Genomic DNA, 27,245 nt, shown 5'->3' on the forward strand with positions numbered 1-27,245 from the left:
AGAGGGGCCTCCCTGACCGCCCTATGTAAGTTGGCCTCTCAGTTATCCTCTATTACGTCACCCTATTTATTTCCTTTACAGCACCTATAACAATCATCCAACTTGTTTGGCTCTTGTTTGGTCTATATCCTCTACTACAACTTGAGCTCCATAAAGTCATTCTGTAACCTTGTTACCAAGCATAACACCTGGCACACTGAGAGCACTCAGCGTGTGTTGTATAAATGAACCAGTGCCTCGAGGCAGTAGATTGACCACGGAGAAAAGAGCCCTAACAATTTTGTTGTTTTGGTTGCAAGAAGCCACCTATGTCTGTCCCTCAACAGCTCTAGAAAGCCTAGACTATAAGACATGTACATGCTGCCGTAAGGGTAATGCCAAATTGTTACTGCACTCAGACAGAAACCTGTCCTTAACATGACTAAAAGCACCCAATATTGTGGTTAATCTATTTGGTCATATTTTTAAGTAGCTTTTAAAATGTTAAAATGTGTGTAATTTTCCCCTTCAGTTGAGTCATTTCTATTAGCTAAGAACCAGGAGTGTGACAAGCAATGAAAAGTTCTATCAGTGAGAAACTGAGCCACACTTTAAGGTTCTGTGTGAGACCTAGGAATTTGCTTGAGACTGAAGATTCCAATTTTCTACTATATAATTCTGCTTCAACTATGTAATTCATATAATTCCACTGCTGCTCTTGCTTTCCATCTGACACTTGTTTTGAGAAATCGTAGGTAGGAAGGAGAAAGAAATGTCCCTCTTTGAGCCTGTTCTTTGGGGCTAGTGCTTCGTAAAGCCAAATGTCAAGCTAGACATCTCCACGCTGAGAGCACCCACCACTCCAAGGCAGGGGGCCGGGATGGGACCTGACCATAGTCCCAGTAAACAAGCTGCATCTTGTGAGTCCAGTTAATTAGGGTCAAGCTACCCTTTATGCAATTGCTTTTTCGACTCCTGAGCGTTTAGTATCATGATTAAGTGTTCCAGCCATGTCACCGCTATCCACAAGAAAGGAGCCCACAACGTCGGCCTGCGTAGTGGCAAAGAACGATTAGTAAAAAATCCCCAAGGGGGCGGTGAAGCGCTACGGCGGAGCGTCTGGTCCACGAGGTCGCGCGGTCCCTCGGTCTTGTGGAAAGCTCTCTCCGACGCCCACCTTGAAGGATCCATTAAAGGCAGTCGGAAATATCTACACCTTCGGGACCCACGCCGGCTCGCGGCTCCCAGCTCAACGGTCTGGGAAGAAGGCCTGCGCATCCGACACTGGTGAGGACACTTCCGCGTCCCCAGCTTCCCGGCCGCCACTTGGGTGCACTGTGGGTATGTCGGCGGCTACCTCTGTGGCACGGCGCCGGCGAAGCCGAGAACGAATCCTCTGGTTTGACACAAGGGAACCAACAAGGCACTTGTCACTTCTCACCCCGTCGTCCCAAAGTCTCCCCTTTTAGGGCAGGCCGGGAGAGAACTCGTAGTACCCCGTGGCTCGAACAAGGAGCACTGAACTATCGGTTTCCTTCGGCTCAGAATGGGGCCAGTATCCCGGCTTCCTCTCGGCCGGCTTTGTGGGCTGGAGCCCTTCTGGCCGGCGGGCGGCATCTCTATGGTGCCGACCGAGAGTAGGAGGAGAGGGGCGGGGCTACCGTTCGCTGGGCTACCGTTGGCGGGGCCCGTTTCACCCGCGAAAGCCAAGGGTGGGTGCGGCTGAGCTGCTGCGAGGTCTGGGCGGGAGTGGGTGGGACGGACGCCGCAAAACTGGCTCCTGAAGTGGGAGGTCGGAGGTGGAGACCGCTTGAGCCCGAAGTCTGGAAGATCTAGCCTCCAGATGTAGAGGGCTTGCGGGGCTGGCAGGCGCGCGGACCCCAGAGCAAGTGAGGCGTGCGACGCCCCGGCGCCGCCCCCCGCTCGGTCGCGCCTTCTGGACCCCGTAGGCGCCCCGCCCTCGCCTAGGCTCCGCCACCCGGCGTTTCCCTGGCCTGGGCTGGAGTGCTGGGGGCCTTGGGGGGAGCCCGTTGCCGTCCTTACTAGTCTTGAGAGCCCGTCTGCCCCGCGGGTTCTGGAGGCGTGAACACTCTAAGTGTGACGTGGCCCTTTCCCTGCGTAGGAAATGTTTGGTTCCTATGGTGCCAGGGCTTCCTGCCCTATTTTCTTAACCGATATTTTAATAATCATTGCATCATACCGACCTTAAGAAAGAATGACTTTGGGAATTTGCTGAGACTTGAAACATGTTGAAATCCAGCATTGTATGTTTTATTCGTAATGGTCATAGGAACTAAAGGTTTTATATGCAGGCTGTAACAGGTTTCCGTGAGAGTGAACCGCATTTGTGTTTCCTTCCTTTGCAAATTAGTTGTACTAGATTTGGCATCTACTTTAGGTATTATAACATTAAAAGATGTGTATACATATATATTAACTTTCGCGGCAACTGCAGTTCAGTGAAAAGGACTTGTAAAGCATGCTACAGGCAGTTATCGGATTTGCTTTTACTTCAGGTTTTTGTAAATATTTGCAGAGCGGCGGTATTGGGCAGGGCTGAAGCAGAAGATGACGTTGAATTTTTTAGCTCTTGTTTTGGCAGAAATAATTCTAAGAGATTATTAACAGACAATGCACAATAGTGTATAAGTAAAGTAACTGGCTAATTATATGTTTGTGGAGTTAAGGAAAGGGATGACTACTATGTTTACTTTGAAAGCACCATAGTTGATGGCATTTTACTATAATGGGGATCGGGAGGTGGCAGAGTTTGGCCGTTGTAGAAAGTGGCTCCTGCAAGTCAGAGAGAAATTTATGATCTGGGTAACTTACGGGAGAGAAGTCATCCCAAATAATATCTTTAGTTATAGGCTGAGGATTGCTTACCCCTTGTATTAGGATAATGAAATATTTACTAAACACCTTGAGCACATTAGATTTTAGGCATGATAGGGTTAAAAGATTATAATTACTACTCTTAAGAAACCTGGCCAACAAAAGTGAATATGTAAAATAAATATAAAGCTATTTTACAGTTTAGGAGGTTCTGGAGTCCGTTCTATTTGTAGTGGGAGGAGCAGAAGGTGGAAAAAGACAGCGGTAAGGGGAAAAGAATGGGCACACTTAGGTGTCCTACTCAGAGACAATAACTAAGAGGAAGTACACTTCTTAAATTTCTTTCTCATGTTCAGAATTTGATCCAGAGATGTGAAATATCTGCACCAATGATAGGAGTGGAATAGACGTCTGAATTGTGTGTTTCTGGGACCATAAATATACCTTTCTAAAAAACAGAAACATACTGTTTTAGTTATCTGTTGCTGCATAACAAATTACTCCAAAACTTAGAGGCTGGAGACAGTGAACAGTTATTATCTCACTGAGTCTGTGAGCCAGGACTTCGGAAAAGGCTTAACTGAGTGATTCTGGCCCAGAGTCTCATGATGTTACAGTCTTGATATTGGCAGGGCTGCAGGCATCTCAAGGCTTCACTGGGCTGAAGGATCTACTTCCAGGTTCACTCATGTGAGATTTTTGTTCCTCTTTCCTCAAGTAGGCTGAGTTTTTTGGGTTTTTTTGTTTTTTGAGGAAGTTTAGCCTTAAGCTAACATCTGCTGCCAATCCTCCCCTTTTTGCTGAGGAAGACTGGCCGTGAGCCAACATCCATGCCCATCTCCCTCTACTTTGTATGTAGGACACCTGCCACAGCGTGGCTTGACAAGTGGTGCGGAGGTCCACACCCGGATCAGAACCAGCAAACCCGGGCTGCCAAAGCGGAATGTGTGAACTTAACCACTGCACCACCCGGCCAGCCCCACGCAGGCTGTTTTATACTTTCCATTTATAAAATGCGTTTTGCACTCCCTCATTATTTTCATGTTCTGATCGTAAGCCACAATACAGTTATTTTGTAAACAATACTTTTTTTTCACATACTTTGAATTTGGGTCATCATTTAAATACTTGATCTTTTGATGTTTCACTTTGCTTTATTAGTCACCTGATCTTTTTAGAACCTAAACTCATGTAAAATATAAGGTTGGAAACATTTAAATATGTTTTGTGATTATAAAAATTGTTTCATGAGTAAAAGAAGATGGATGTAATGCACTGGCTTTATAGAAATATCATGCAATTTGCAATTAAGTGGATGGATGATGACATTTTATTTTTGTCTGCTTTCTGGGATAAAATATGAAAATATAATTTCAATTAAATGCAAATAGAAGCATATTTTGAGTGGCAGCAGAGTTTTTCTGTTAGGGTTCTGTGTAGTCTGTGCCCAGCCTACATTCTCCTCACGCTTATCCACCCGAATGGCCTTCTTTCTCCTTTGGGCTAACTGACAGGCCTCAGTTTACCGAAGGAGGGGAATATTGCTGCTGCTGCTGCAGCCGCCGCCGCCCCACTTCTCTAGCTTGGTCATTAATTCAAGCTTTCTGTGTCCCGGTTCCTATCCAGCTAAGTGGATAATGGCGTTTGTCTTTGGTTCAAAGGGATACTTTATAAAGTTTATATTACTAAACCTTTAAAGACTGACTTCTTTATTCATTCAAATGTCTGTTTTGTAAAGTAGAGACAAATGATTCATAATTTGTGGGACTATAAATCCTGAGGTTTATAGAAAGGATTTATGACTTTGAAGGTATCTTTTGCATTTTGGTCCTATTTCTTGTTTGAAATTACCTTGAAATCATTATTTCCTCATCCGGGAAGTATCTATAGACTATAACCCAATCTTAGTGCTTTAGAGAACAATTTTCATTATTGCAAATGAGCAAGAATTTGAAGATTGTCTTAGACTCCCTTATCATTAACAAAATAGTTGTTCTCTGCAAAGCAAGTTTGCTTCACATTAATTTGAAATAATTAAAGGAACCTACATAAGTTTATTTCCTCTGGAGATACAAAACTCTTTTGTGCAGACTTTTCATGTGTCAACTGATACATAAATATGAACAAATTATTTTTATATTACACAATTGACATGAAAATTATATACAAGCTATGTTATATATTCTAATATTTTCATTAGTACCTATTTATAATGTTATAAATATGTTTCTACATTATTTTTAAATTATACTTTTAAGAAGCTGACTTTAGTATTATGGTCTGAGTTGCTTAATTACTTCTGACTTTAACTTTTTATTGGTTTTGTGATCATAACAGTAAGACATTGAAAATTTTTAGGAAATCAAAGAAAGTAAAAAGAGTAATGATCACATGTAAGCCCACCAGTGGGAGACAAGCCAAATGAACAGCCTTCCAGATTTTTCCTATGTATATGTACATATTTTTAACAAAAATGTAATATTTTACATAGTATTTTATTGGCTGCCTTTTATATTTTAATATCTATTGAGCATATCTTCATGTCAATAAATACGGAAATAAGTATTTTTTTAATGAATGCATAATTGTATGGAATTTCTTTCACTAGTCCCATATTTTGAACATACAGTTTCTAATTTTTCCCTGTTATAAACAATGCTGAACATCCATGTGTAACTCTTTATATTTATCTAATTATTTTCTTAGTATGAATTCCTAGAATTGGAAATGCTGAGTCCAAAAGTGCCTGTCTTAAATCATTTTTGATACGTATCGTCAAATTGTCCACTAGAAAATTTATGCTAATGTAAACTCCTGTTAATACTCTATAAGAATGATCATTTCTCCACCACTACTAAGAGAAAGCATTAGCAATCTTTTGTCAGTCTCACATTGAAGTCTCATTGTTTTAATTTAAATTCAGTTGATTGCTAATAAAGTTGAAGTCTTTTAATAATTTTTTTGACCATTTGTATTTCTTCCTTTTTCAAATTGCCTTTTCATAGACATTGCCCAGTTTATTGCTGAGATACTTATTTTTTCTTCTTAGTAATTTTAAGACCCCAATAAAGTAAGGCTTCTAATCTTTCTTCATCATAAATTCTATTTCCTCCATTTATTTGTCTTTAACTTTGCCAAGCAGAAGTTTTAGATTTTTATGTAGTCATGTCTATCAATATTTGAAAAATAATTTTTAGCTCCTCTCTAAAAGTCTAGCTAGCTGACCTATGTAGAAGTTTATTTACAAATTCACATAAATATCCCGAATTTGATAACCAAGCTGATACAAAAGCTATCGAACCTTGGAAAATTTCCGTGCCACTAGTCAACAAAACTGATTCCCTTTCTTAATTTAACCAGAGAAATGGTCTATATTGCAAAACCCTAATCCATGTGAATGCGACATTTTAAAATCAAAAGTTGTTTGATTGAACAACTTCACTGTATAAAACTGTGCATTGCACAGACTGAAAGCAGATGATCCACTCTCAGGTTGCATCTGATGATTGACTCTCTGATGTAGTAGTTAGCAATTAAACCCTGATTACCAGTGTGGACTGGTCATCTCCTGTTCAGTACCTGTGCAAGGGTCTACTTCTAATGCATCTGGAAGGAAGAAGGAGCTCACCTTCTACTATATAGGCTGAAAAGCCCAAATACTATCTTTTCCAACCTCCCTTGCAGCTAGGATGTGGGCAGGTGCCACCTAGGCCCAGCCAGTCAGACACATACCCTTCCCCACTCCAAATTTTGCATTAAGAGCAAAGAAATACTGCCAAGAATCTTTTAGGGTAGCACTGGCAGCAATGTCAGGGGTAATATCTGGCGACGGGTTAGGCAGGGTGAGCTGGGCTCAGTGACAGAGAGGTCTACACCGGACCAGTTGTCTGGCGTCATTTTCCTTGACGTGTTTGAGGCATAGCTTTGAAGCCTGGTTCTTGAAACCTGAAAACCTGTGATTTCTTAGTATGGTTTTAATACATTTTTTTGCTTTTACTGCCAGAATGTTTTCTGTTCCATGCACTGAAGAACCCTAACTGAGACAGGATCTGAGTTAAATAATAATTGTTTCTCTACCAATTTAGAATTATACACACATTTTCTCCCCTCCCCATACATACAACACTTGATCTGTTTCTGGACTTGTACTCACCTTACAATACTCACTTTCTTTTACCCTGCTTTTTCAAGTTTATTGGCATTTACTCTTTCAAATGAAATTTAGAAACAGTTCCTAAAAGGAAATCCCTTTATGATTTTGGTTAGAATTACATTAAATTTATAGATTAATTTGAGGAGAATAACACCATCAACGTTGTCTTACTCAGTGAAATGGTCTGGCTCTTACATCAGTTAAGTCCTATCAAAGAAGCAGGACTAAAGAATAAGGGCTTTATTGCAGATATTAGACCTTCTTTCATTGTGAGGGCTGGGAGGGCAGGCTGTGCTCTGCGTCTGTGGTTGAGCCTGAAGCTGCTGCAAATCAGCTAGACAGTCGGGAAGGGAAGCTGGGTAGATGGATGTGGATGAGAGCAGGGACGGAATGGAACCTGCACAGATCTCTCACCAACTCCAAGTTTGATGCTGTGGGTGACCTGCAGGAGAGGCTGGCACCCTTGACCTTGGGGCTGCACATGCAGGCCCAGGATTTGCAGAAGCTGAAGGAAGATGTGGTGGGAGCTGGAGGAGCTGCTGGCCCAGCTGCTTCCCCATGCCAGCAAGGTGAGCTAATAGATCGGCCACCACTCTGCGGTGTACCTGGCACCAATCTTCAGAGCATAAAAAACATGGCTGCTGCTTCACTTCTGCCTCCCAAGTCTCGTGTACAATGTCTCCTGTAGACGACGCTACCCAGAACTAAACAAGGAAGGGAATTCTGGGACATGGACTTCGAGCTTAGCTGAGTTGACATAGTACAAAGCCACCAGAGCTCTAAATAGCTGATCTTTTGTGTCCTCTGATAGTTTTGTCGTTTTCTTCATACGCATTTCTTGTTTTATTTATTCCTTGGTATTTGAGTTTTATTGCTGTTGTGATTGTTCTCTTTCCCATCTTTTTTTATGTGATTATTGCTAGTATATTAAAAAGATTATTTCAGTATTTAAATTCTGACAGTTTTTAGTGGGTTCTCTTGGCTAGGCAGTTATTTCACTTGCAAACTAACATAACTATCTTTTCCTGATAAGCTAATGATACATTTTCTCCCTCCCTCCATCCCTTACTTGCCTCATTACATTGATTAAAACTGCTAGAAAAATATTATAATAGCTATACTCTTTCTGACTTTTAAGATAATTTTTCAGGGCTGGCCCGGTGGCGCAGCGGTTAAGTTCACACGTTCCGCTTCTCGGCGGCCCGGGGCTCGCCAGTTCGGATCCTGGGTGCGGACATGGCACCGCTTGGCAAAAGCCACACTGTGGTCGGCGTCCCACATATAAAGCAGAGGAAGATGGGCACAGATGTTAGCTCAGGGCCAGGCTTCCTCAGCAAAAAGAGGAGGACTGGCAGTAGTTAGCTCAGGGCTAATCTTCAACAACAACAACAAAAAAATTTTTCTTGGTTTTCATTATTTTGGTTCTTGGTAAACCAGTGGTTCTCAATGTTTAGTGAACATAAGAATTACCTGGTATTCATACTTGCTAAAAATGCAGATTCTCAGGAATGCATGTTATATTTTACTAAATACCTTTTAAGCATTTAATATGCAATACCTGGCGGATAACAGATTCAATATATGATGAGTTTTTTATTAATTCATTCAACAAATACTTATTGAGTACCTACTATCTGCTAAAGATACAGTGGTGAACAAAGTAGACAAAGTCCTTGCTCCCTGAGCTTTTGTTTTGTTTCCCGAAATGTTTACATCACATAAACACCTGAAAGAGAGGCAAGTCTTTAGGCTCTAAAGTGTTACTTGCACACCATTTAAGCTTAGTTTCCTTGAGCTAATTCGGCCTCAGTGTTTTTCTTTTTAACCAGTTTGCCAGTGATGAATTATATTGCATTCTGGTCAGAGAATTTGGCCTGAACATTTCCACTTTTTAGATTTTATTGAAGTTTTTCTTGTGGATGAGTAAATATATAGTTAATTTTTATAAATGTTCCGTGGACGTTTGGAAAGAATGTACACTGTATGTAATATACACAGTTTTAGACCTGTGTATGAATCAAGTTTGTAATTATATTATTCAGATTACCTGTACCCTTTTTTTGGCTGCTTGATTTATTTTATGTATTTTACTGCTTTGCCGTTTGACATAAAAGCGTCTTCTTAAATAACTTTACTATGTGACTTGAATATTTTATCCCTTTCAGTCCTACTAAATCTTTTGCCATGAATTCTGTTTGATCTTAGTGTTACCACTGCTTTTTTATTTGGTTTCTATTTTCTAGCTCATCTCTTTGTTTTATACACTGCTGAGACTTTTTGAGATGTTTTCTTATGAACAGTAACTTGGCGGATGTTTTCTTTTGTCCCAATCTGTCTCTTTATAGGGAAATTTAATATATTCACATTTATTGTAGTATTTGTGTTTGATATGTCTGGTCCCTATTGCTTTTTTGTGGGGGGAGGGGTAGTGATAAAGTTTTCTTCTTTCCTTTTCTGTTTTGCTGTATTCATCAAGTTTTCTTTAATCCTTTCCCCTCCCCCTAGAGATTTTGAAGTCCTGCTACTCAGTTCTTTTCCCCCCAGAAATCGTACGTATGTGTTATAACTTCTAAGGCAAAAACTCTTAAAATTTACAGTTCTCACATAGGTGCTATAATGTAGTTATGCTTAGAATCCTGTGGTCATGATCCTTTTCTCTCAGGACTCTGTAAATGTCGCCCCACAATATTGTCAATATTTTGGCATTTAGTGTTGGTGTTAATCACATTCTCTTTCTTTTGCAGATAACCTTTTTTTTTTATGGACTTGGAAACTGTTAAGGATTTTCTCTTTGTTTTTTGAATTTTATTTTTTTCTTTCAATGCCCAACTCTTTGTCCATTTTTTCCCCTCAAGCTTTCAGAAAATTCTTTGAAAGTGTTCTTATTCAGTAATTGTATTTTTTGAAGCATTCATTTTACTATGCACTGCTTCTGTTGACCTTTTATTTGGGCAGTCAAGTATTTCATCTTAATCTCTTTCTTGTCTTCAGATTGCTCCTTTAACATGAAAGCCTGCTGTTGTTATTGACAATAAAGTATATTTTCCTAACTTTTTAACATTTTTATTGGAGTATAATTGATACGTAATAAACTGTATGTATTTAAAATGTACAATTTGATGTGTTTTGATGTATATATGAAACTATGAACCATGAAATTATTACCACAATCGAGATAATGAACAGCTCTGTCCCCCTAAAGTTTCCCGATGCTCCTTTTTAATCCTTTCTGCTTCTCCTATTCCCAGGCAACCACTGATCTGCTTTCTGTCACTTAGATCAGTTTGCATTTTCTAGAATTTTATGTAAATGGAATCCTATATGTACTCTTTAAAAAAACATTTCTAAATGAAAATTTCAAACGTACAGAAAAGTAGAAGATAGTAGAATGAACTGCAGTGTATCCATTACCTAAATTTAACAATTATAACATTTTCCCATACTTGCTTCATTTATTTACTTTTTTTAAATTAATACTTTATTTTTTATAGCAGTTTTAGGTTTACAGAAAAATTGAGCGGATAGTACAAACTGTTTCCATATTCCCTCTCCCTCTGCACATATCTCCATATTATTAACATTTTGCATTAATGTGGTAGGTACATTTGTTACAACTAATGAGCCAATATTGATACATTATTATTGACTAAGGTCCATAGTTTACATCAGGGTTCATTCTTTGTGTTGTAGGTTCTATGGGTTTTGACTATGTACTCTTTTTTTTTGGTCCTACCTTCTTTCACTTAGTATTATTTTGAGGTTTCATCCATGTTTTTGTATGTATCACTTTTTTTTCTTCTTCTTCTTCTTTCTTTTTATTCCACTGTTTGTTTATCCAGTTGGGTTGTTTCCAGCTTAGAGCTAATGTAGATAAGGCTGCTATGAACATTCATGTACAAGTCTTTGCATGGATGTGTGCTTTCATTTTTCTTAAGCTAAATACCTAGGAGTTGAATGACTGAGTCATATGGCAGGAGTATGTTTAACTTTTTGAGAAACTGGAAAGTGGTTGCACCATTTTACATTTCCACCAGTAGCATATGAGAGTTCTGGTTGCTCCACATCTTGTCACCATTTGGGATAGTCAGTCTTTAATTTTAGCCATTCTAATGGGTATATTTGGTATCTCACTCTGGTTTTAATTTGCATTTCCCTAATAATTAATAATGCTGAGCATCTTTCACATGCTTATTGGCTATCTGTATATCATCTTCGTAAAGTACCTTTACAAATCTTGCCTATTTTTGTATTGATTTGTTCTTCTGTTATTGTTTTGAGAATTATTTATTCTGCATACAAATTTTTTATCAAATATGAGATATGCAAATGTTTTCCCCTACTCTGTAGCTTGTCATTTTCTTAACATTGTCTTTCAAAGAGCAGAAGTTCTTAATTTTGATGAAGTTCAATTTATCAATTTTTTTAAACAGATTGAGCTTTTGATGTTACATCTAAGAACTCTTTGTATAACCTAAGGATACAAAAATATTCTCCTATGTTTTCTTCCAGAAGTTTTATAGTTTCATGTTTTACTTTTAGGTCTGTGATCTGATTGAGTTAATTTTTGTATATGGAGTAAGGCATGGATTGAAGTTCATTATTTCTGCATATGGATATCCTCTTGTTCCAGCATCATTTGTTGAAAAGGATATCTTTTCTCCATTCGCTTGCTTTTCCATGTTTGTCAAAAATCAATTGACAGGGGCTGGCTCAGTGGCATAGTGGTTAAGTTTGCACGCTCTGCTTCAGTGACCCTGAGTTTGCAGGTTCGGATCCCAGGCACAGACCTAGTACCGCTCATCAAGCCACACTATGGCAGCATCCCACATAAAATAGAGGAAGATTGGCACAGATGTTAGCTCAGCGGCAGTCTTCCTCAAGCAAAAAGAGGAACATTGGCAACAGATGTTAGCTCAAGGCCAGTCTTCCTCACACACACACACACAAACACACAAAAAATCAATTGACCATGTATGTGTGGATCTATTTCTGATCCCACTCTCTATTCTGTTCCGTTGATCTATTTGTCTATTTTTATACCAATACCACACTGTCTTCTTTACTGTATCTTTATAATAAGGCTTGAAATCAGATGGTGTAAGCCTTTCAACTACGTTCCTCTTTTTCAAAGTTGTTTTCCTGTTCTAGGTCTCTTGCATTTCCCTATAAGTTTCAGAATATATATAATGAGCTATGTATAGTTTTTATTATAGAACGAAAGTTGAATCATTCTCAAGAAATCATTTAGGTATTCTTTAGTCTCAGAATTAAAACAAAATAATACAAAACAAAAACTTATGGTTACACACAATATTAGCTTTAACTAGATAAATGATTTCAATATTTTTTGCCAGGTAAGCACTCAGCACAGAATTCTGATTGCCTTTTTATATCCGTTAAGGTTCTTTGGTTAGAGGCAACAGAAAGGAAAATAGGATTTATTGGAAAAATGCTGGGGTAGCTCATAGAAGTGAAGAGTGAGCTGGGCGCTAGGAAGTAAGGCAGCTCTGAGAACCTTAGAGATGGGACCTGAGGACTTGGTGTCCTCGTCAGTCTTTTTCCTAGGCTGTTTCATTTGGTGGAGCCTCTGGTCTGCAAGAAGAAAAGGAACTTTCCCCACCCACTCCACTTAGGAAAATTCTGGAAAAGAGTCTGGTCAGCCCAGCCTGGGTCACCTTCATCACTACATTAATCAGTACTAATCTAATCACTACTGGAAAATAATTACTAATTACTGATTAATCACTACTGCTAATAAAGGAGATAGGGAATTCTAATTGGTTGGCTCTGGAGTTTAGGTATTATGATAAGCACTTTTCTCAAAGGAAGGGGATGCTGTTACCAGAAGTAAGGAAAGTAGTTGCTGAGTTCATGACACAATGGATGCCCGCTACCACGTAGTACACATTGCTAAGAGAACTAGTCGATGACCTGAAAGTAATAGATTACAGTCGATGGGCTTTCTTAAAATTCTCTTGATACATATTACCATATAAACCGTTGCTCCTACAAAGGTAATTTATTCTCTTTAGGTCCCATGGCATATTATATATAACAGGTAAGAAATACCAGTTTTTATACTTAAAAGTTGCTAAGAGAGTAGATCTTAAATGTTCTCACCAAAAAAAGGTAACTATATGAAGTGATGGGTGTGTTAACTAACCTTATTGTGGTGATCATTTCACCATATATACATATATCAAAGCATCATGTTGTATACCTTAAGCTTACACAGTATTATGTATTAATTATAGCTCAGTAAAGCTGGGAAAAATAAAATGAAATTACTGACAACTGTTTAAAAAAATAGCAATTTTTAGACTTAGGACCAAGATGGCAGCATGAGTAGTCTTCTTTGTCTCTCCCCCTTCGAATCTACAACTAACTGGACATTCATCGCTTAACAAAGGATATCCATATAGCATCTCAGGACGCCTGAGAGACCCGTGCTGCTATACATCGGAAGGTGGACGGACTTCGCCCCGGGAGGAGGTGGAGATAGGTGAAAACTCTCCAACCCCTAAACAGCCTAGTACCTGCAAGCGGCTTTCTTCCAGCAGACGCCCCCAGAACATCGCCACACACCAAGGGCAGGAGGGTGTGCACACCAGAGGAGCGACGGTGGAAACAGGTGACCACAGCCCTACCTAAGCCCCCCGCGGTTAGACCTAAGCCCAGGGGGAAACTCCAGAGTTCCACACCGGAGGCAGCAGGGAAAACCTCTACTCGCCATGAGTGGAGAGGCCCCTCCCAGCATCCAGAACGCTGGGAGGCTCCCGGAGAGAATCCCAAAGGGGGCAGCAGCCCGCCAGCTGCCACCGCCGGTCTCACAGACTGTGGCTGTCACCTGGTCGGGGCACGGGGCTACCAGAGATCTCCTAGGAGAGGACTGGGGCTGGGTGGAGTTCCAGCGGCCGGCTCCGCGGCCCAGGGGAAAACCCCAGGCTTCCGTCCTGGCAGCAGGCAAAGCCTCTACTTGCCGTTAGCTGAGAGGCCCCGCCCAGCATCCAGAACACCGGGAGGCTCCCGAAGAGAATCCCAAATGGGGCGGCAGCCCACCAGCTGCCACTGTCAGTCCCACAGACTGCAGCTGTCACCCGGTCGGGGCACAGGACTACCGGAGATCTCCTGGGAGAGGACTGGGGCTGGGTGGAGTTCCAGCAGCCAGCTCCATGGCCCAGGGGGGAACTCCAGGATCCCGTTTTGGCAGCAGGCAAAGCTTCTACTTGCCGTTAGCTGAGAGGCTCCGCCCAGCATCCAGAACACTGAGAGGCTCCCGAAGAGAATCCCGAACGGGGCAGCAGCCCGCCAGCTGCCGCTGCTGATCTCATGGACTGCAGCTGTCACCCGGTCGGGGCACAGGACTACCGGAGATCTCTTGGGAGAGGACTGGGGCTGGGTGGAGTTCCAGTGGCTGGCTCCGTGGCCCACGGGGAAACTCTGGGGTCCTGATCTGGCAGCAGGGAAAGCCTCTACAGGCCATTAGTAGAGAGGGCTCCGCCCAGCGTTCAGAACGCCGGGAGGGTCCTGAAGAGGAGAATCCCAGGCAGGGCAGCAGCCAGCCAGCCACCACTGAACTCATGGTTTCCGGCTGTCCCCCAGACAGGGCAAGGGGCTCCCCGAGATCCTGGGGGAGAGGACGGGGGCTGGGTGGAGTTCCAGCGGCCCGGCTCCGTGGCCCAGGGGGAAACTCTACAGTCTCACAGCAGCCTCAGCGAAAGCCTCTGCACAGCACTAGTAGAGAGACCCCACCCAGCAACCACAAGGCTGGAAGACCCTGGGACAAAAGTAGCATAGCTAGGTGAGCTAACCACAGATGTAGAAGATGCCCATACCTCCTCTGTGACCTATAGTGGACAAGTGAGATTTTGTGGGCGCCAACAGTGACAGAGCTGCAAATATAGGTGATCCTGCCCCTGGCTGCTGGGAAAGCCCATAATACCACTGCAGACCCCACGGAGGGAGCATGTCTAGGTGGTCTGCAACAGTAGGCACCAGCAGCCTGAAGCCCCCTTGTGACTGCCCCCACAGCTGAAGAGGGACCCCACAGGACCACTGTGACTACGAGGAGGGGCCCAGGCCCAGTTAGCAACAGCTGATAGGGTTCCTTGTTGGTGCAGTATAAACAGCTGTTCCCCCACCACATCAGTAGAAACAAGTGGAAGCAGTAACTAAACTCTATCTCTATGCAGAGGCACAAATCTACACCATCAAGCAATATGAAAAAAATATATTAAATCTCCAGAACAATATCCAGAAAACAATCCCAAAGACAATGAAGTATATAACCTAAATGACGACTTCAAAACAGCCATCATTAAAAAACTCAATGAGTTAAAAGAGAATTCAGAAAGACAACTCAACGAGTTCAGGAGCTATGTCACAAAAGAGTTTGATACTATAAAGAAGAACCAAACAGAAATACTGGAAATGAAGAACACAATAGAGGAGATTAAGAAAAATCTAGACACACTGAACAGTAGGGCCGATAATATGGAGGACAGAATTAGCAATTTGGAAGATAGGAATATAGAAATGCTGCAGGCAGAGGAGGAGAGACAGCTAAGACTAAAAAGAAATGAAGAAACTCTCCGAGAATTATCTGACTCAATTAGGAGATGCAACATAAGGATTATTAGGTATACCAGAGGGAGAAGAGAAGGAGAAGGGGGCAGAAAGCCTGTTCAAAGAAATAATGGCTGAGAACTTCCCAAACCTGGGGAGAGAGATGGAACTTCATCTGACAGAAGCCAACAGATCTCCAAACTTTATCACTGCAAGAAGACCAACCCCAAGGCATATAGTAGTGAAGCTAGCAAAAGTCAACGACAAGGAGAAAATACTAAGGGCAGCCAGGCAGAAGAAAATAAGCTACAAAGGAACCCCCATAAGGCTAGCAGCAGATTTCTCAGCAGAAACTTTACAGGCTAGAAGAGAGTGGAATGATATATTCAAAACTCTGAAGGACAAAAACCTGCAGCCAAGAATACTCTACCCAGCGAAAATATCCTTCAAATACGATGGAGAAATAAAAACTTTCCCAGATAAACAAAAATTAAGGGAGTTCATTGCCACAAAACCTCCTCTTCAAGAAATGCTCAGGAAAACCCTCATAACTGAAAAATCAAAAAAAGGAAAGGGGCTACAAAACCAAGAGAAAAGGAGATAAGTAGAAGGACAATAATAGAAAGTAGCAGCTCTCCATCAGAACAGGTTAGCAAAAGTTAAATAAAACATTAAAGATAAAAGGAAGGGAAACACCAAGAATAAATATAACCCTGTCATTTTAACCACAAACTCACAACACAAGAAAGAAGGGAAAAAAAAAATCTGACAATAACAACCTAGAAGGGGAAGAGAAAAGGGATAGAAGGTTTTAATTTAAGGAAATAAGAGGCTATCAGAAAATGGAGTATCTCATCTATGAGATGTTCTATACTAACCATATGGTAACCACTAAACAAATAACAAGAATAAAGACACAAATTACAAATAAGAAGACACCCAATACAGAAATTTACATACCTGAATTAGTAATCCAAAAACCATGCCATAAGAAACAAAGGAAATGCAAGAGAACCGGAAAACATGAGATAAAATGGCAGCAGTAGGCCCCCACATTTCAATAATCACTCTAAATGTAAATGGATTGAACTCTCCAATCAAAAGACACAGAGTGGCAGGATGGATAAAAGAACAAGAACCAACAATATGCTGCCTCCAGGAAACACACCTCAGCCCCAAAGACAAACACAGACTCAGAGTGAAAGGATGGAAGACAATACTCCAAGCTAATAATGAACAAAAGAAAGCAGGTGTCGCTATACTAATATCAGACAAAGTAGACCAAAACAAAACAGATAAAGAAAGACAAAGAGGGACAATACATAATGATAAAAGGGACACTCCACCAAGATGATATAACACTTATAAATATATACGCACCCAACACAGGAGCACCAAAATTTGTAAAGCAACTCTTAACAGAACTAAAAGGAGACATCAACAACCATACAATAATAGTAGGGGACCTTAACACCCCATTAACACCAATGGATAGATCATCCAGACAGAAAATCAACAAGGAAATTATAGAATTAAATGAAAAATTAGACCAGTTGGACTTAATAGATATATAGAGAACACTTCATCCAAAAACAGCAGGTTACACATTCTTCTCAAGTGCGCTTGGAACATTCTCAAGGATAGACCATATCTTGGGAAACAAAGCAAGCATCAATAAATACAAGAGAGTTGAAATAATATCAAGCATCTTTTCTGATCATAATGCTATGAAACTAGAAATCAACTACAAGAATAAAGCAGGGAAAGGTGCAAAAATGTGGAGACTAAACAACATGCTACTGAACAAACAATGGATTATTGAAGAAATCAAATATTATCTGGAGACAAATGAAAATGAAAACACGCCATACCAACTCATTTGGGATGCAGCAAAAGCAGTCCTAAGGGGGAAATTCATTGCAATACAGGCTCACCTCACTAAACAAGAAAAATCTCACATAAGCAACCTCAAACAACACCTAACAGAATTAGAAAAAGAAGAACAAACAAAGCCCAAAGTCAGTAGAAGGAGAGAAATAATAAAAATTAGAGCAGAAATAAACAATATTGAAACAAAAAAGACAGTAGAAAGGATCAACGCAACAAAGAGTTGGTTCTTCAAAAAAATTAACAAAATCGACAAACCCTTAGCCAGACTCACTAAGAAAAGAAGAGAGAAATCTCAAATAAATAAAATTAGGAATGAGAGAGGAGAAATCACAACAGATACCAAAGAAATACAAGGGATCCTAAGAGAATACTATGAAAAACTATATGCCAACAAATTGAACAACCTAGAAGAAATGGACAAATTCCTAGACTCTTACAACCTCCCCAAACTGAATCAGGAAGAAATAGAGAATCTGAATAGACCAATCACAAGTAAAGAAATAGAAACAGTAATCAAAAACCTCCCCAAAAATAAGAGTCCAGGACCAGACAGCTTCTCTGGAGAATTCTACCAAACATTCAAAGAAGATTTAATACCTATCCTTCTCAAACTATTCCAGAAAATTGAGGAAGATGGAGCACTCCCTAACACATTCTATGAAGCCAACATCACTCTGATCCCCAAACCTGACAAGGACAACACAAAGAAGGAAAACTATAGGCCGATATCACTGATGAACATAGATGCAAAAATCCTCAACAAAATTCTGGCACACTGAATACAGCAATACCTCAAAAAGATTATACACCATGATCAAGTGGGATTTATACCAGGGACACAGGGATGGTTCAACATCCGCAAGTCAATCAACGTGATACACTACATTAACAAAATGAGAAACAAAAACCACATGATCATCTCAATAGATGCAGAGAAAGCATTCGACAAGATCCAACATCCATTTATGATAAAAACCCTCAATAAAATGGGTACAGAAGGAAAGTACCTCAACATAATAAAAGCCATATATGACAAACCCACAGCCAACATCATACTCAACAGACAAAAACTGAAACCCATCCCTCTCAGAACAGGAACAAGACAAGGGTGCCCACTTTCACCACTCCTATTCAACATAGTACTGGAGGTGTTGGCCAGAGCAATTTGGCAGGAAAAAGAAATAAAAGGAATCCAAATAGGCAGTGAAGAAGTAAAACTCTTGCTGTTTGCAGACGACATGATCTTATATATAGAAAACCCCAAAGAATCCATAGGAAAACTATTAGAAACAATCAACAGCTACAGCAAAGTTGCAGGGTATAAAATCAACATACATAAATCAGTAGCATTTCTATACACTAACAATAAACTAACAGAAAAAGAACTCAAGAACTCAATCCCATTAACAATCACAATGAAAAGAATAAAATACCTTGGGATAAATTTAACCAAGGAAGTGAAAGATTTATACAATGAAAACTACAAGACTTTCTTGAAAGAAATTGATGACGACATAAAGAGATGGAAAGACATTCCATGCACATGGATTGGAAGAATAAACATAGTTAAAATGTCCATACTACCTAAAGCAATCTACAGATTCAACGCTATCCCAATCAGAATCCCAATGACATTCTTTACAGAAATTGAACAAAGAATCCTAAAATTCATATGGGGCAACAAAAGACCGCGAATTGCTAAAGCAATCCTGAGTAAGAAAAACAAAGCCAGAGGCATCACAATCCCTGATTTCAAAACATACTACAAAGCTACAGTGATCAAAACAGCATGGTACTGGTACAAAAACAGGTGCACAGATCAATGGAACAGAATCGAGAGCCCAGAAATAAAACCACACATCTATGGACAGCTAATCTTTGACAAAGGAGCTGAGGGCCTACAATGGAGGAAAGAAAGTCTATTTAACAAATGGTGCTGGGAAAACTGGACAGCCACATGTAAAAGATTGAAAATTGACCATTCTTTTTCACCATTCACAAAAATAAACTCAAAATGGATCAAAGACCTAAAGATTAGGCCTGAAACAATAAGTCTTCTAGAAGAGAATATAGGCAGTACACTCTTAACATCAGTTTCAAAAGAATCTTTTCGGACACCATAACTCCTCAGATGAAGGAAACAATAAGAAGAATAAACAAATGGGACTTCATCAGACTAAAGAGCTTCTTCAAGGCAAGGGAAAACCGGATTGAAACAAAAAACAGCCCACTAATTGGGAAAAAATATTTACAAGCTACTTATCCAACAAAGGGTTAATCTCCATAATATATAAAGAACTCACACAGCTCAACAACAAAAAAACAAACAACCCGATCAAAAAATGGGCAGAGGACATGAACAGACATTTCTCCAAAGAAGATATAAGGATGGCCAATAGACACATTAAAAGATGCTCATCATCACTAATCATGAGGGAAATGCAAATCAAAACTACACTAAGATATCACCTTACACCCATTAGACTGGCCAAAATATCCAAAATCAAGAGTGACAAATGTTGGAGAGGTTGTGGAGAAAAAGGAACCCTCATACACTGTTGGTGGGAATGCAAACTGGTGCAGCCACTATGGAAAACAGTATGGAGATTTCTCAAAAAGTTAAAAATAGAAATACCTTATGACCCAGCCATCCCACTACTGGGTATCTATCCTAAGAACCTGAAATCAGCAATTCCAAGAGTCCCATGCACCCCTATGTTCATCGCAGCATTATTTACAATAGCCAAGACGTGGAACCAACCTAAGTTCCCAGCAACTGATGATTGGATAAAGAAGATATGGTATATATACACAATGGAATACTACTCAGCCATAAAAAAGGATAAAATCGTCCCATTCGCATCAACATGGATGGGCCTTGAGGGTATTATGTTAAGCAAAATAAGCCAGACAGAGAAAGACGAACTCTATATGACTCCACTCATAGGTGGAAGTTAACATATAGACAAGGAGAACTGATCGGTGGTTACCAGGGAAAGGGGGGTGGGGGGGGTACAAAGGGTGATGTGGTGTACCCACAACATGACTAACAATAATGTACAACTGAAATCTCACGAGGTTGTAATCTATCATAATCTTAATTAAGAAAAAAAGTAAAAAAAAATAGCAATTTTTACCACTTGGTTTTATATTTGTGAAATTATTGCTGATATTCTGTTCAAATGTTATATGGCAACCCATAATCTTCATTAATGTTTTTCTCTGCTTTCTATTTTAGGGTAACTGGAAATGTAAACAAGAATAAGTTGTTTGTTTCCTGATGGCTTTTAGTAGATACTGACACATTGTTTATGATGGCATCCGAGACTGAGAAGACCCATACTTTACTCCAGTCTTGTAGCACTGAATCTCTTATTTCCAGCCTTGGTCTGGGAATATTTTGTCTAGTAGCTGACAGACTTCTTCAGTTTTCTATAATTCAGCAAAATGACTGGGTTCGTGCCCTCTCAGATAATGCGGTACATTGTGTGATTGGCATGTGGTCGTGGGCAATAGTCATTGGAGTCAAGAAGAAGACTGACTTTGGAGAAATCGTTTTAGCTGGATTTTTAGCCTCTGTTATTGATGTCGACCACTTTCTTCTAGCTGGATCCCTATCTTTACAGGTGAGAAGCATATATGTTAAATTTTTACGGTCTTTCCCTTCATTTCTTTGGCACCATTTTATTGATCTTCACAGTGTCATTTTAGTTAGAGCTAGAGATTTGCCTTATTTTAAAATAAGAAAGCTCATTCATCCAACTTTTTCGAGCGGTTGGTATCTCCCTGAAGGTACATACAGATATGTTGCTAATCAAGTTATTTGGCATCACAAAGTGCATGGATGTGCACACGAGGACTCACTGATTGTATCTGAGGCATTACGTGCTGGCTTTACAAAGGATGTATTTAACCAAGTCTTGAAGGAAGGATTAGCCAACTGGTTTAGAGTAATAGGGGGTCATTCTCGAGGCTGTCCTAGTTTTTATATCAGTGTTCTTTCTTCAGGACTACACTTAAAGTTTCCCCTTATTCATATGTTTAACAGTTAATATGGAGCTCCCAAGCGCTCTGTAACAGTTGAGTAGTTTTAAGATGATTCCCATTCCTGGGGAATGATTTTAAAGGGTTCAGTCCCTGAGTCCCTCTTGGGAGCAAAGGTGCACATTTCAGTGGGCTGATGAGGACACAGTCCTTGGTGGAGAAATTGAAGAATTTCATTAAGGCTTCAGGGGTTAGCTATACATTAACCTATTAGCCTTGCAAATGAACTATACTAAAAGTGGCAGTTAAGATCATATTTTCTAAGTGTAGTCAACAGATTTGCCTATTTTTTATGTGTTTATGATCTGTAAACATTTCAGGAAAGAAATACAAACTCATAGAGCAAGGACTTTATCTGCGTGGTTCACCACCGGCCTAGAGCAGTGCCTGGCTCACCTTGTAGGTGTTCAGTCAATATTTGTTGAAAAAAATGAGAAATGATCATTTCTTCTTCCTGTTGTGTGTCAAGTACTGTAACAGGTATTTCTCAGAGGTTGTCTCACTTAATTAGAAACTTATCAGTCAGGAATCAGTAATTTCTGATTAAAGACAAATTTTAGCTTTATTGCTGTAAGTGGACACAGCACAACATTGCTGTTTAAGATTGGAATCAGAAGACCTGAGTTTGAATCCTAGTTGTGAGGTGTTAGAAGAGCACTTTTCTGCTTTCAGTCAGTTTTCTCATTTATAAAATGTGGATCATAGCGTAACTTACCTCATAGGGTTGTTGTGAGGAGTAAATGAGCATGTTATGTGACATACCCTGGCAAATAGTTAATAATAAGTGTTAGTAAAGATTGGGCTAACCTGTGAAGTATTATGAAAAGTGTGGTTCAAAAATGCATTCATCTAGAGTTTAACTATACTGTTGTAGTTTTTAAAAACATAGAGGCTGTCTACTGTATTTATTCTTTGATTCATTTAGAAGCAGTAGTGTTAAGAATATGAGCCACTGGGCGCTGGCCCAGTAGTGTAGTGGTTAGGTTTGTGCACTCCACTTCAGCAGCCTGGCATTCACCAGTTTGGAACCTGGGCGTGGACCCACACACTGCGCATCAAGTCATGCTGTGGCAGCATCCTACATAGAAGAACTAGAAGGACTTACAACTAGGATACACAACTATGTACTGGGGCTTTGGGGAAAAAAAAAAAGAGGAAGATTGGCAACAGATGTTAGCTCAGGGCCAATATTCCCCACAAAAAAAAAAAAAAAGAAAGAATATGAGCCACAGAGTCAGACAGAGCCAGTATCAAATCCAAGCTCTGCCACTTAATAACTGCATGACATGGGGAGAGTTACTTAGTCTGCTTAAGTCTCGGTTTCCTCCTCTCTAAAATAATCCCCACCTCAAGACTGTTATAAGGATTGAATGAGGTAGTGCACATAAAGTATAGTGTAGTGCTGGCATTGATCCTTACTTTTGAATGAAATCCTAAACTTTCTTCACTTTCATTATAAGACTGTATGTGATCATCAGTATCAGTAATAAATATCAAAACTGAGTATTCATGATACTTATTTTTAAGTATCTATTTTGACTTCTATTTTTTAAATGATTTATTTTTACTTCAATAATTTTGATACTGTCCTTTTCTTCTTTCATTATTCATTATTTTTCTATGAGTGAAAAATCTGCATTGGTATTTTAGAAATTAGCCTGAGCAACAGAAATTTCTTTCTTCTTCTTTAGCATCTATTAATATAAATAGACTTCACATGTAAGTGTGAAGAGTCAGTGTTCCTCCAGATGTAGCCAGAGCATAACTGCTAATCATCTCAACATCAAGCTAGTGCTTTCTTCCAAGTGTGGATGACCGTAGGCCCCCTCATCCCACTCTGCTATCAGGAGCATGATATATTGTGGGTATAGAACTTAAAAACAAAAGTGGGGACAGAAATGGAATAGTACAACAGAAATGTTATGTGCGCTGAGAAAGTAGAAATGAAACAACTAAAAATGTGGAGGAGAAGGGAGAGGGAAGAGGAATGTAGAATAAACCCTTTGCTCGATGTGCAGTCAATAGGTGGGAGTTAAAGAACACTGGTTTAAGGAGTGGATTTACAAGATTCCCAGTTTCAAGGTGGTCGATTTGACAGTGTGGCAAGGTACAGTGTCTCTGATGGATGAATTTTTTTTTTTAATGTGGTAGGAAGGTGATGTCCTCTACATTTTTTCTTTACTGCTTCTTTTCCCTTTTACCACCTCATCTCTGAAGGTACGGTACCTCTCCCTTCCTTTTCACCATCTTCTCCCGCAGAACCAATGGCTTCTAAAGCTTTGTATTATTCCCACTTAAAGTCCTTTCTCTGTGGTCAGTGGTCTGATCGACCATGACCCTTGCCAGTGTTTCCACATTAGGTTGGACTTTCTTCCCAGTGGTAACTGTAGGTCCATCTTAGGTTTCCCCTCCTCTCTCTTCAATGCAATTTTTCCTGGCTTGTGGTGGGTTCGTGAGAGAGCTCACTGATTTAGTGTTGATTTCATCACTCGAGTATCTGAAGTTTGAGCATTCTCTGAATTCTGTCTGTACTGAATGGGGTTTGGTAATAGTTTTATTTGTCCTTGTTCTGTAATGTTTTGGAGGCCATGTGGGGAAATTTGGATTTAGGCAATCTATCCTCAGCTTTCTTTTTATTAGGAATTATCTAGTTGCAAATTAGCCTTTAAAAAATGAGAGAATAAAAGCTTACTCATGGATCATTCAGGGGTTAAGCCTGAAATTTTCATTCGTTCAGATATTGATTACGTTTTTTTGCAGTGATTTAGAAATTTTATTGAAGTTTATTTAATTCAGCTTTAGAATACTTATTTAAGGTAACATAATCTTTCTAAATGTTGTAAATAAATTCTGAAAGTATTCAAGGCTAATATAAAATGGTTATAACAAAAACATTCCCCTTTTGTGCCTTTATTAATTGAAGAATATTTTATTCCATTGTGAGATTTTTCTCAATCTTCTTAGAGGCCCCAGATAATTCTTTGAAACTCCAAATTTACCCAAATCATACATTTAGGATATAGATTACGTTTGTATTGTGACTTTTCTAAGCAAATAATAGGAAACAAAAAAATTAATCACCATGTTCTTGAGATCCTGATATTATTTTTAATGCAAAGGATGTTGTGCTCACACTTTTATCTTCTTTGCCTTATACAGAATGGATTTAATGCATTCTACTCCTTTCCCCCTCAGGCTGCTCTGACTCTTCCCAGAAGACCTTTCCTTCACTGTTCTACTGTGATACCCGTTGTGGTTCTGACCCTGAAGTTTACTGTGCACTTTTTCAAGCTCAAAGACTTGTGGTCCTTTCTTCCCTGGATGTTATTTATATCCTGGACCTCACACCATATCCGAGATGGAATTCGTCACGGCTTGTGGATATGCCCATTTGGAAAAACTTCTCCTTTGCCATTCTGGCTTTATGTAATAATTACATCATCTTTACCTCACATCTGTTCATTCGTTATGTATTTAACAGGGACCAGACGAGCGATGTCTTCAAAACACGGAATTCATATTGATGTCTGAGGTAGCCATATGGCAGTCTTAGAGAAGCAACTGATTCAGACATCGATGACTAAGGGTAGCCAACATTAACGTGAATTTTTAAAAACATATTAGCTATTTATATTAATGATTATAATTCCTGAATCCTCTTGCTTAGGAGGCATGTACAATTTTTAGAAATTTTATATATTTTTTGTAATTCTATTTCTCTCTTCTATAATACTCTAGTGCAATATTAGAGTTTCATTTATTCCATGATATATTTTTATTGTTTCTTCTGTTGGTCTGGCTTTACTAACAGCTCTATTAGATTAACATCCATTAAGTTTTCTGGGAGTAAACCTTTAAGGTAGTACATTTCCTGATGAAAAACTGCTCACATTTTAGGGGGACTAATTTGTGGAAAGTTAGCATTATATTTGGATCCACATTTTCCTGAGATACTGAAACAGTGAAATGGCCAAAATAAATGAGGTCATGAATAAGATGTATAGTGAACACGAACATTTCTTGATTTCATGTAAGTTGATCCTGACTGAAGTTTAATTTGCCAAGTGCCTTAGTGAGTTGTGGTTACTAGCAGAATCTGCTTTGTTACACTTGTGAGAAATCACTATAATATTCATAAAAGACAGTAACTAACATTATGTCTGGTTATTGTTTCAGAAATCAGTTTAGGAAATAATTACTGTAATATGTTGGCTATAGTAACATCTTACTCAAGTATTATTTTTTGAGTATCTTTGCCCAAAATTGAATGTTAGGGTTTTAACTGTTTTGAAAAACATAACTATATTTAACAAAATACTTGTTAAAAATTAACGTGAACAAAATATTGATACTTGGCTCATAAACATAGAATTTGAATTCACACAAAAAAGGACGTACCAGTAACGTCATTTCAAATGTAAATTCCTGAATGTGCGATTAAAATTGTTTTAGTTGTTATCGATTTGTTTACACACTATTCTAAAGTATTATACCAGTTAAATAATTTTTTAAAAATCTGCCTGATAAAAAACATATTTTTTTCAAAATAAAGTAATTTTAGGAAATTTGCTTTTTCCTTTGTTTTTTCAGATTGATCTTCTGTTAAAAGTGATTAACCTTTATTAGAGAAGGAAAATTTAGTCACTGTGAATTTTGCATTTGCACAGGTTAATGTTACTTTGATATAAAGGTCAATGCCCCAAAGGCATCTGCTTTTTTTGGTAGGATGTGTGTTATCTGCTGTCTTCAGATTGTCTTACATATTTGATTTGTAATGCTGGTGGTTGTGTGCCCTATTCTCTGAGAAATGATGAAGCAATGGCTTATCCACAGCAGATTTTTCTTACTTATTAAGTTAAACAGAGTTCTGTAAATTGTTATAAAAGTTCAGGCTCTAATTTGGTTTAGTTTCTCTTTTTGTTGTTAACCAATTGGTCTCTTTCCATTTTATTTTATAATCTGCTAGATCTTATAATCTGTTAGTATCTTTCTAGAGCAATTATTGTGTAAATTTGGTTGTTTTAATAGTAAATATTATATAAGTGGGTAAATTTGATTAAGGTAGGGATTTTTAAAAAGCATATGATTTCAGAAATCTATGGAAATAAAGCATATATCTTGTGTAACTTTGAGTAAATTATAAAACACTCCTTTTTTCTTTCTCCACATTAAACAAAAGAATACCATTAGACTATAAGGCCTTATTTAAGAATGTCACATTGGCATTTTGGGGGTTGTCCTAACTTTCTTTATTAGATTGGGAATCCACTTTGACCATGACTCCTTGCTTAAACAATAACTGCAAATTTTAAGTGTGGGTTTATCTTTGTTCCTACCTCTACCATCAAAAATGTTCCTTGTCCTCTAAATGGTCTTTGAAAGCTGTGGTTATAACCTCTAGAAATATAGCAGCCAACTTCCCATGCTACCATTTCGTTCCTGCTCCTAGTGAGAGAGTTTGTGTCAATACAACATTATGTTGAAAGTTGGATTGTATCTTGTTTGCATGTGTGTGTTTTTTCCATCCTCTAGGTGTTCCCTATTCCCTTAGTGGTTTCTCTCTTGGCTGTTTCACTGATATGACCTCCCCATCCACTGTTTTCTTGAGCCATGTTAGTTATGCTGGCTACTCAAAGAGAACTTCCACCCCTGAACTATTTTCTACTCATCCCCAAGCCTAGTTTTCTTTAGTGGTGAGCTAAGACCCTGTTTCATACGGATTAAAACTCCCATTTTTCCTCATGTTCTTTCTTGAGTCAGCCAGCCCCACCCCACACCC

At 39.2% G+C, this 27,245-nt stretch overlaps 1 protein-coding gene across 2 annotated transcripts; it reads left to right on the forward strand.

The window, feature by feature from the left end:
- Positions 1 to 1,078: 1,078 nt before the first annotated feature.
- TMEM267 (transmembrane protein 267) lies at positions 1,079 to 26,611 on the forward strand. 2 transcript variants are annotated; one of them, XM_001498300.7, is made up of 3 exons: positions 1,079 to 1,266; positions 20,661 to 21,048; positions 24,662 to 26,611. In XM_001498300.7, the coding sequence occupies exons 2-3, from the start codon at positions 20,734 to 20,736 to the stop codon at positions 24,995 to 24,997; spliced, it is 651 nt and encodes a 216-aa protein (XP_001498350.2). In that variant the 5' UTR covers positions 1,079 to 1,266; positions 20,661 to 20,733; the 3' UTR covers positions 24,998 to 26,611. The 2 variants fall into 2 exon arrangements, with proteins under 2 accessions (XP_001498350.2, XP_005604345.1); XM_005604288.4 differs by lacking the exon at positions 1,079 to 1,266 and adding an exon at positions 13,390 to 13,598.
- The last annotated feature ends 634 nt before the right edge of the window (positions 26,612 to 27,245 follow it).

This window comes from Equus caballus, chromosome 21 (assembly GCF_041296265.1).
Source record: "Equus caballus isolate H_3958 breed thoroughbred chromosome 21, TB-T2T, whole genome shotgun sequence".
NCBI lineage: Eukaryota > Metazoa > Chordata > Mammalia > Perissodactyla > Equidae > Equus > Equus caballus.